This window comes from Propithecus coquereli, unplaced genomic scaffold (genome assembly GCF_000956105.1).
Source record: "Propithecus coquereli isolate 6110/MARCELLA unplaced genomic scaffold, Pcoq_1.0 Scaffold281, whole genome shotgun sequence".
Classification (NCBI taxonomy): Eukaryota; Metazoa; Chordata; class Mammalia; order Primates; family Indriidae; genus Propithecus; species Propithecus coquereli.
This window is the reverse complement of record NW_012148408.1, coordinates 2,452,039-2,462,904: the sequence shown is the minus strand read 5'-3', so window position 1 is coordinate 2,462,904 and position 10,866 is coordinate 2,452,039. Positions and strand designations below refer to the sequence as shown.

The following is a 10,866-nucleotide window of genomic DNA, read 5'->3' as shown; positions in this document are numbered from 1 at the left end:
TTCTTAACCTTGCAGGTATGAAAATGCCTCTCAGCTAGTTCACCTAGAGTTGCACTGTTAGAAATAGCTCCTAGCCACGTGTAGTAATTTAAATTTATTAAAATTAAATAATTCAAGTTCTCATTCACACTGGCCACATTTCAAGTGCTCTATAGCCACATGGTTGCCATATTGGACAGCACAGATAAAACTTTTATTTCCACCATTGCAGAAGGTTGTATTCTGCAGTGCTGACCTACAGCCAGTCAGGTTTGGGTAAACTGACTTAAAGGTTGGCAGAACAGAGCACATGTTAATTGGTCTCATTTACTTCTCTGTAGGAGTCTACATAGGGGAAAAAAAAATAAAATTGAGTATTTTGTCAACTTTATGTAAAAAAATTTTTAAATGTCTTATGTAGTTTACAAACAACACAGTCTTTGACGGATTGAAGGAAGAGGTTCTCTGATGTCCTGAAGGATTGTAATGAGGTCACTTGGTGAATTCCAGTTTTTCCAACACTTAACATGTAATGATTACACCTTGAGCAGGTTATTAGAGTTTAGGCAGTGCAGGGAAAGGTTATCCTGAACTGAGGCCCTTCCTATCACCAGGTGTCACTTCAGAGGCAAAAAGAGGAATAACTAGGTTGTAGAACACCAGACTTTGAGTATTGAAAGATAGGAGCCCGGGTCAGATTCTGTCACAGCGAATGTTTAAGGTTACCGTGACTAAATGTCATAGCCTATACTGTGTCCACCACACATTGTAGGAGTTTGTGTTTTAATCATCTGTCCTGGTTTCTAATGGATTAACTTTAAACAAACATTAACTGAAGGTGGAGAGTCATTGGGCTCCTGAGTTGTCCATTTGTGGATTAGTTACATAGGGAAACCTGTGAAGATGTAAAGAGAAATCTGGTTGGAGCCTCAATTGCATTAGAAGTTTTTTTTTTTTGAGACAGAGTCTCACTCTGTTTGTTGCCCTGGCTAGAGTCCTTTGGCGTCAGCCTAGCTCACAGCAACCTCAAACTCCTGGGCTCAAGCAATCCTACTGCCTCAGCCTCCCGAGTAGGTGGGATTACAAGCATGTGCCACCATGCCCAGCTAATATTTTCTATACATATTTTTAGTTGGCTAATTTCCCTCCATTTTTTTTTTAGTAGACACGGGGTCTCGCCCTTGCTCAGGCTTGTCTTGAACTCCTGAGCTCAAGCGATCCGTCCCCCCTGGGCCTCCCAGAGTGCTAGGATTACAGACGTGAGCCACCTCGCCGGGCTTCTGCATTAGAAGTTTTGACAGGCCGGGCGCGGTGGCTCACGCCTGTAATCCTAACACTCTAGGAGGCTGAGGCGGGAGGATTGCTTAAGCTCTGGAGTTACAGACCAGCCTGAGCAAGAGCGAGACCCCGTCTCTACTATAAATAGAAATTAGCCAAACAACTAAAAATAGAAAAAATTAACCGGGCACGGTGGCGCGTGCCTGTGGTCCCAGCTATCCGGGAGGCTGAAGCAGGAGGATCGATTGAGCCTGGGAGTTTGAGGTTGCTGTGAGCTAGGCTGACGCCACAGCACTCTAGCCCAGGCAAGAGAATGAGACTCTGTCTCAAGAAAAAAAAGAAGCTACGACAGCTGGGCTTTGTATACTGTCAGGTAGACTGGGGTCATTCGAGGTTTTGAAGCCGAAACACGCCCATTGTGGTTGAGAAGGGATAACTTGGCATTGCAGACCCAGCTAGGCGTCCAGCCTTAGAATCTGCACCGGTAGGAGCCGCCAAAGTCACTGACCGAGACTGTTTCAGATTTCTCCCGGGACATGGGGTAGGTAGGGCGATTTCAGCGAGGCGGCGCGCCCCGCCCCCTGCACCGCCCCGCTCCGCCCCTGGCTGCCTTGTGACCCCCCCCACGTCCCGCCCCCCTCGGCTCGCAGCCCCCGGCTGATTGGGCCCTTTGCGGCGTATCCTCGGGCTGGCAGCCAGGCCGGCGCGTCACGTGGCCGAGCAGCGTCCAGGGCGCCGAGCCGTGGGTAGCTGGGCATGGACCCTCAGGCCGCCGGGGCCCAGGCGCTGAGGGGCGCGGAGCCGCCTCGGGGCCCGCCGCTGCAGAGCGCGCGACAGACGCCCCCCAGCCCGGAGGTGAGCGCCGTGCGGGGCCTCGGCACAGCCACCACCTGCAGCCCAGGGCGGGAAGTTGCGGGGCTCGCGGGGCCAGGCTGGGCGGGGGCTGCAGGGCCGGGGGAGCGCCCGTGGCGGGTCTCGGGCCTCCCGGTGAACGCGGAGTGCCGTTTGGGCACGCGCTGGAGCTGGAAACGGCCGGACAACGGGGCGAGGATCCCCGAGGGCGTGGGTGGCTCAGCGAGTCTGAAGGGAAGGCCGTCGGCCCAGCGGGCGCCTCTGCGTATTTGGTAAATGGGTGGTGATGCACATGACCGAGAGCTGAGGCCCACTGCTGGGGGCCTGGACAAGGGCCAGGTGAGGACGGCGAGGAGAGGAACTTTACCTCAAGTACCTCTGTCCATTGGTGGGGATGCTCAGCTAACCCTGAGCACCAGATGATGTCACATGCGCGCTCTCCTTTTGTACTCACTGAAATCCAAAGGCCCCGTTTGACGCAGGTTTTCCAGAAACTTGTATTTCATGTGCGCGCTAGACAGCTCCTGGTTTTTCCAAGACCGTTATTACCTGGCCTTGTTTACAGTCAATCCCTGCTAGGCGGTGAGCTCCTTGAGGGTAGGGACCCTTTGTTTAGGACTGTTTATCCAGTGCCTAGTGTAGTGCCTGGCTCAAGAAAAAGGCATGTTAATTGGGTAGATGAATGCAATGCTTATTTAAGCATCAAAGATGGTACTTAACCAAAGTGAGATAGGAAAAATGTAGCGATAGACGTATAAAGAAAATTACTTTGGAGGGCAGGATAGGGCGACACTAATTTTGTCAGGGCACAGCAGGAAGGGATGTGCACTTCCTCTACAAGGTGGCAGGGTGTTGGTGTCTGCAAAGACGTGGAGATGATAAAGTGCAGGGCAAATGGCTTGGAGTTGGGTCTCAGAGTATGCTAGAGAACTGTGCTCAACAGGTTGATTGGGGCGGGAGGTGGGGTGTGGAGGGGAGTTGTGAATGCCAAGGCTAATAGGAGGGCTGTTGAAGGTTTTGAGCAGAGTAGTGATTAACCCTGTAAGGCTGAGCAAGATGGGTGGGGTGGTGGTTGGGAGGCCATGGCACTGGTTTAGGTGAGAGATCAGACTCCTCTGTAACTTGCAGTGACCAGTGATTTTCACTGACCACAGTGGGTGGAATTGAATCACTAAACGCAGACACGACTACATGATGAATGCTAGCTAATTGGGGCAGGTGCCAAGTGCAGTTGAGATGTAGGAGAAGATGGATTTAAATTCAAGAAATGTTACATTCCTGCTATACGTTAGGTGTTTTCATAAATGTTACCTCATCTTAAGTTTCCTGCAAGGTCAGAAAAATCATCCCCAGTTTCCAGAGAAGAAAGCCCAGGCACAGTGGTTGAAGTGATGTGTCCAGGGTCACATTCTGAATGTATGGCAGAGCCGGGCTTGAAATCAGGTCTCATGCAGACGGTGGACGTTTCGTGTTCCATTAGAAAGAGGTCTTGGAGGTGACAGGGTTTCAGGAACTTACAAGTGATGGAGCAGAGAAGCATCTGGTATGCTGTGAGGGAAGATCTCCAGTTAAATTAGAGGTATTCCCTTCAATGCTCAGCATTTCAGAGGACCCAAAGTTCTGTTCCCCCGTTTATCACTGAGGAGACAGAATTTGATAGAAAGAGTTGTTAATATATAAAGTTGTTAAGTAACCAAAAAAGGTAAGATGTGTACAAGGTAAAAGCAACTGCAGGAAACAGCTACCAGCCCTATGGCTGAGGGAGCAAAGGGATGAATTTGAAGGTGTTAAAATTTATAAGCTTAGAGGAGAAGCTTTGTGAGCTGAAATTTCAGCCTTTGAGGAGGGGATGCCACCACAGCTGCACAGGGGGTGCAAAGGTCTCTGAGCTTGGAGGAAAGTTCCTGGGACTCAGACCTCTGAAGAGAGGGCCCGGTGATGAGGCTGGCTCTGCAAGTGTTGGCAAAACTGTAAACTGGATTCAGTGGCTGCTATAGGAAGGCATTTCTGCTGCCAGTGGGGAAGAAGTGTCGCTGGGGTGATGCCTATAGGAATAGGAAGAGCAGGACCCTTCTCCCTCCAGCCTTGCGCAGTCTAACAGGACAAAGCAGAAATGTGGGTTGCAGAGTCCCAGCCCAAGGTGGGTATGGAAGGGTAGATCGAGCTGACGGGCAATAGCTTAATACTGGGCATACCCCAGATACCCAAGTCCCTGGTAATTGCTGCTTCTTCCTGCAGGCTGGCTTTGCTACAGCTGACCACTCCAGTCAGGAGAGAGAGATCGAGAAAGCCACGGATAGACTAGGTAAGTAGATGACAGAGACTGGGGTGGATATTGGGAGAGGATGAGCAAGTGATGAGGGACAGGCCCTACATCTCATTTATCTTCTCTTTCTAGCTAGTCCTCTTTCCTGCTAGCTGCCTTCTCTGCTCAGTGTTTCCGCACTGCCCTCCTGTGGAAGCCCTACTGGGACTTCCTTAAGGGAAGTCCTGGACTTTCTTTATATCTGAACCCATCCCTTCCACTGAGAGAGACAGCTTGGAACAGTGAGAAGAGTACAGTAGTTTCCCTGTATCCCCAGAGGATATGTTCCAAGACCCCCAGTGGATGCCTATAACCATGGATAGTACTGAAATCTATATTATATACTTTTGTTTTTTCCTATGTATACATATGTTAAAGTTTAATTTATAAGTTAAACACAGTAAGAGGTTAATAACAACTAATAACAGAACAATTATAACAATATACTGTACTAAAAGTTATGTGAATGTGGTCTGTCAAAATATCTTACTGTATTGTATAGCAAGTAACCAAAACCACAAGAAGTGAAACTGCATATAAGGGGGGACCACTGCATAGGCTTTGGAGCCAGGCATAAGTTTTTTCAGTTTCAGCTCTGGGTCAGAGTCCTGGGCTCAAGTTTTGTGGCCTTAGCTAAGTCACCCAGCTTTTCTTCATCTTTAAAATGTGGTTAATACCTACCTCGTAGGGTTTCTTCAGGTTTGGATGAGAGGATCTAGAACGGTACTGCCAATAGCCACTAGCCACCGATGCCATCTACATTTAATTATAATTAAATCAAATGAGAAATTCAGTTCCTTAGTTACACTAGCCACATGTGGCTAGCACTGCCCTGTTGGATAGCACAGATCGTAGACTATTTCGCTTACTGCAGAAAGTTCTATTGGACAGTGCTGGTTTAGATCATGTGTGTAACAGGTATAGTCACAGCAGCTAACACTGAGGACTCGCTTTTTGCCAGGCGCAGTTCTAAGTGTTTCTTTTTCCCTTTTCCTTATTTTTTTTTTAAATAAACTCTCACAACAACCATATCTCCATTTTCCAGATGAGAAAACTGAGGCACAGAATAGTTAAGTAAGACTTTTTTTTTTTTTTTTTTGAGACAGAGTCTCACTCTTTTGCCCGGGCTAGAGTGAGTGCTGTGGTGTCAGCCTAGCTCACAGCAACCTCAAACTCCTGGGCTCAAGCGATCCTTCTGCCTCAGCCTCCCGAGTACCTGGGACTACAGGCATGCGCCACCATGCCCAGCTAATTTCTTTATATATTTTTAGTTGTCCAATTAATTTCTTTCTATTTTTAGTAGAGACGGGATCTCGCTCTTGCTCATGGTGGTCTTGAACTCCTGAGCTCAAACAATCCGCCCACCTCGGTCTCCCAGAGTGCTAGGATTACAGGCGTGAGCCATGGCACAGGGCGCATTTTACCACTTTAATGCATACAACTTAGTGGCATTTAGCACGATGACAGTATTGTGTTAACCATCACCATTATTTAGTTCCAGAACATTTTCATCACCCCCAAAAGAAAATCCTGTACCCATTAAGTAAACACTCTCCATTCCCTTCTTCCCTGAGCCCCTGGCAACCACTCATTTGCTTTCTGTCTCTATGGATTTATCTATTCTGGATAGGCAAATGTGAGTTGCCTGTAAATGGAATCATATAACACGTGGCCTTTTGTGTCTGGTTTCTTTCACTTAACGTAGTATTTTCAAGGTTCATCCATGTCGTAGCATGTATCAGTGCTTCATTCCCTTTATGGCTGAATGATTCCATCGTATGGATAGTGCTACATTTTGTTTATCCATTCATCCATCGATGGACATTTGGGTTGTGTCTACCTTTTGGTGATTGAGTAGTGCTGCTGTAACATCCTTGTTTTGTTTGAACATCCGTTTTCAGTTCTTTTGTGTGGGATTGCTGGGTTATATGGTAATTCTATGTTTAAGTTATTGAGGAAGTAGTTAAGTAAATTTCAGCTTTCAGTCACACATTTATTAATTGGCAGAACTAGGATTTGAACCCAGATAGTCTGGCTTGCAGACCTCATGCCTTGAACTATGACTTATTGCTTACAGCTGTTGTTATTGATACAGTGTTAAGAGCATGGCTGTTTTTAGGCTGATTGCTCTCCTACCTCTGACCTGGTACCACCATAGCACTCTGCGCTTACAGATCCATTATCCTTCCCAGACTTTCTTCCATCATTGTGAGACCTTTTGCACATGTACCTTCCAGCTTCCCCTGAGGTGAGGAGGAGGAACATGGTGACTGCCTGTTGGGAATAGATGGGCTCTGCTCTCCTGCCTGCATTCCCCTCACTCCTCCTTGGCCCTTTAACATGTTCTTTGAGGCTAAAGGGAGGAATAGAAGAGCAAAAATTGAATTCAAGCTTATATTGTGAAAACATACTTGCCAGGGGCCTTTACCTTGGTGACATGTAAACCACCTGAAAATGTAAACTGTTCCTGGCTCTCTATGTAAATTACCGGACCTGGCAACTAATGGTCTTATTGAAAAGAAATGATCAATCCCTCTTCTAAAAACATAAACAGAACAACATTTTAAAAAAGTGTTCAGGTGGCTAAAGAGCTCCCTGCATATTTGCTTTATTGCCCTCTTAGTAAGTTTGCCAAAAATTTTCCCAGCACACAAGCAGGCCCTCTCTGGTTTGTCAGTTGTTTTACGACCATCTTCCTTTCGTTGATTTCTTAGCCAACGGAGCACAAAGCCTTCCTAATGACAGTCCTCCCCGTGGTGAGGGCACCCATTCGGAAGAGGAAGGCTTTGCTGTGGATGATGAGGGTTCTGATGGGGAACCGAATACCTGGGAGCTGTCAGAAGGGGTACAGTGTCCACCCAAGGAGCAGACCGGTGATCTTTTTAATGAGGACTGGGACTTGGAGTTGAAAGCAGATCAAGGGAATCCATATGGTAGGTGTGGAGTTTCTGGGGTCCTTAAGCCAGACTTTCTCAGACCCTCTTCCGAGACTACCTCTGAAGGCAGACAGTTTGGAAAAGGGGGTCCACATCTAGGAGTCTAACCCGGTATCTGTTACAAGTCTAAATTTCTGTGACAGCTTCACTTTTATATTGAAAAAAAAATGTATATGCAAATTTTGAATTTGACTCTATAATGCATCACTTTAACATTGAAATGATGTTATTCTCTTAAAAAAAAATCTTTACTTTGCATTGAGCAGCTGCAGATAGAAGTGCTGTTAAGCAGTTTGCTTCCTTTCCACTGCTAAGAACGCTTGTCTGAGAAGCACAGCTATGGATTGTTCGGAAAGAACATGTTTGTAATTTTTCAAGAAAGGAGGACTGTGTGTGTTCGTGTGTATACACGTGTGCATGCTCGTATTTGTGTGTCTTTTTAAACAAAATAAGTGCAAGTGTCCCCTAGAATTATTTTGTTGGCTGTTTTTACCTTCCTTCCTTCCTTCCTCCTCTCATCTGTTTTTTAAAACTGCCCACAGATGCTGACGACATCCAGGGGAGCATTTCTCAAGAGGTCAAACCATGGGTGTGCTGTGCCCCACAAGGAGACATGATCTATGACCCCAGTTGGCACCATCCACCTCCACTGATACCCCATTATTCCAAGATGGTCTTTGAAACGGGACAGTTCGATGATGCCGAAGACTGAGTGTGGAGCTTTCTGCCTTGTGGGTGGGGGGGCCCTCCGGACCGAGGTCTCTCTTCCTGTCTTTGAGGTGAGATGTCGTATCTGAGAAAATGTTCCCAGTGACCCCTGAGTCTGAGGTACACAGACTGGCGTTACATAAGGTCCCAGTGTTCTCCTCAGTTCTGTTGTTGTTTTTAAAGGGTTCCTCCTTGGAATGTGTGAATGTTTGTGTCTGTGTCAAGAGGAATTGTGTTCTTTATAAATAAAGGTAGAAAAAAACAGTCTACTTTTTTTCCATTTTAATTAGATGCTTCTGAGCAGGGCTTTACTCCTTCATTTAAAGTCCCTGGATTACATTTTAAGGATTCAAACACTTGGAGGCTTAAAACTACTCTGTGTAAGAAAAGAAAATTTAGTTTGTTTCCGTAGATATGACACTATTGACCAGGGATTGGAGTCCAGGAGACACTGGGGACTTTGTGGCTGGTATCTGTTCCCGCTGATGGGAAAGTGAACATTCACTTAGTTAACAAAGGCTTTCCACAGGCCGGTAAACTAACTGGCAAATTAATTAAACCAGTAATCGTATAACCCTTAATTGACATGAAACTCGATTCCATTTAATCTTTTAATCCGTGTAATTACTGATAAGTCACTTTTTTTTTTTATTCATCTCATTTTGGAGGTGAGGAATGCAAGACTCAAAATATTTTGACCTAAGATCACATAGCGAGTGACAGAACTGGGACCTAGATGCACACAGGACTCTGAGGTCTTCTGCCTTTGTTGGCCCTGCATGTGTGAGAACTTAGCAGTGGGGTCTGGGGCCACACCTTGGCAGGTCTGTGATCCAGCAGAGTAAGTCACCTGTGCCTCTTTGACAGGCTCAGGGATTATTTCTTACCTCCCTCCTTCCTTATTGAAACTGAATCAAGAGAAGGTTTCGGATCTGAAATCTGAGTACTCTCTATAGCAGTTAATTGAGCACTTAACCATTTAAACTGTTTTTCAAAGTCCCTGCAAGGTGTATGAACAAGGCAGAACCTTACGAGGAAGGCAGTGGCTTTGGCTGTGAGGGGCCTCGTGGCCAAGGCTGTCCTAGGGAGAAAAAATGTCCCTTTGACTGTCTTTGCTGAAAGGGTGGTCGTAGATATATCACCACACCCCTCTTTCTTTCCTCCTTCTCCCAAGGTCATAGCTGATGAGACCATGAGTATGTCTGGCGTGAAAAGGTAAACTTGAGAAACTGAGCCAAGAGATATTGGGGGCCTGAGGAGGGTGGCAGAATGGCTGGAATGGAAGGGCTATGTTGTTGAATGGTATGTCAGCCCATGTTTAAGCTGGAGTTATGAGGCAGCTGGAACTACGAGTAAAGGCAGAAATCACGAAGTGGGGAGATTACACGTATGGGGGGTGAGAGGGAGAGAAGAAAAGTAGTATGAAAAGCATATGTGCGTGAGTAGCTGAGCAAAGGAAATTCACAAGTTGCTCATGCTCTTAGTGATCCATGAAACAGTTGTGAATCTAGGATTCTTTTTTGCATTTTAGAAGTTAATCTTTACAGTTCCTCCTTCTGGTTATTTCTGGCAAAGTGGGTAGGAGGGAAATAGGGTTTACTGGAGTTAAGGAGGTAGAAAATAATATTTTCTTAAAAATAAAGACATCAGAATTTTTTTTTCTTCTTTCTTTCTTTTTTCTTTCTTACTCTGTCACCCAGGCTAGGGTGTAGTGGTATCATCACAGCTCACTACAACCTCAAGCGATCGTCTTGCATCAGCCTCCTGAGTAGCTGGGACTACAGGGAAATGCTACCATGCCCAGCTAATTTTTCTGTCTTTTGTAGAGATGGGGTCTCACTATGTTGCTCAGGCTGGTCTTGAACTCCTGGCCTCAAGGGATCCTCCCACCTTGGCCTCCCAAAGTGCTAGGATTACAGGTGTGAGCCACTATACCTGGCCTAGAATGGTTTTTATGGCTGAAAGTTGAGTATGTCAGGAGAACAAGTAAAGGGGAGGGGGACTGGCCAGTTGTTCTGATTTCATTATTATTCTAGTGCCCCCCATGGATGATTCAAGCATAGAGAAGGATGTAGCGAATATCAGTTATCTTAAGGGGCTAGGGTGGGAGTAAGAAGAAAATAGTAGTGAAATGGAAAAATACTAATGATATAAATAAAAATATAGACTCTGAAACTACTCTGATAATGTATATATAAAATATTTCATATATTAAGTGATAAGGATTAGAAGGCAATATGGACAAATGGAAACAATTTGATTAGATGACAGAAGTATAGGCAATTTTGCTTTAGATTTATTTTTTTTGAGACAGAGTCTTGCTCTGTCACCCTGGCTAGAGTACAGTGGCATCATAGCTCACTGCAACTTCAAACTCCTGGGCTCAAGTGATCCTCTTACGTCAGCCTCCCAAGTAGCTGGGACTACAGATGTACGCCACTACACCCAGCTAATTTTTCTATTTTTAGGAGAGATGGGGGTCTCGCTCTTGCTCAGGCCAGTTTCAAACTCCTGAGCTCAAGCAATCCTCCTGCCCTTGGCCTCCCACAGTGCTAGGATTACAGGCCTGAGCTACCACACCCAGCTAGATTTTTATTTTAATATAGATTTTGCAATTAGATATTTAAAGAAGATGTCGTTGAGTTGTGTCCTCTGTTTAGTCTTCCCTGTTGTCTCTGACAATGCAACACTTGTCTTACTCTGCTGCAATTGTTGGTTCATGGGTCTGTCTCCCTCTTTAGGCCGAGGGCTTTTTGAGGGCAGGACCATGACTTGTTTTTCAATATCCCTGTTTCATGGCATGGGGCC

The 10,866-nt window shown here is 46.0% G+C and overlaps 1 protein-coding gene across 1 annotated transcript; it reads left to right on the top strand.

The window, feature by feature from the left end:
- The first annotated feature begins 1,907 nt into the window (after positions 1 to 1,907).
- COPRS (coordinator of PRMT5, differentiation stimulator) lies at positions 1,908 to 8,311 on the top strand. The gene is made up of 4 exons (XM_012648355.1): positions 1,908 to 2,112; positions 4,348 to 4,414; positions 7,129 to 7,347; positions 7,893 to 8,311. The coding sequence occupies exons 1-4, from the start codon at positions 2,014 to 2,016 to the stop codon at positions 8,060 to 8,062; spliced, it is 555 nt and encodes a 184-aa protein (XP_012503809.1). The 5' UTR covers positions 1,908 to 2,013; the 3' UTR covers positions 8,063 to 8,311.
- The last annotated feature ends 2,555 nt before the right edge of the window (positions 8,312 to 10,866 follow it).

Excerpts from the sequence above, each read along its gene's own strand:
- COPRS (XM_012648355.1), top strand. The coding sequence starts at position 2,014 with ATGGACCCTCAGGCCGCCGGGGCCCAGGCGCTGAGGGGCGCGGAGCCG. Across the intron at positions 2,113-4,347 it reads AGACGCCCCCCAGCCCGGAG|GCTGGCTTTGCTACAGCTGA; the intron begins GTGAGCGCCGTG and ends TTCTTCCTGCAG. Across the intron at positions 4,415-7,128 it reads GAAAGCCACGGATAGACTAG|CCAACGGAGCACAAAGCCTT; the intron begins GTAAGTAGATGA and ends TTGATTTCTTAG.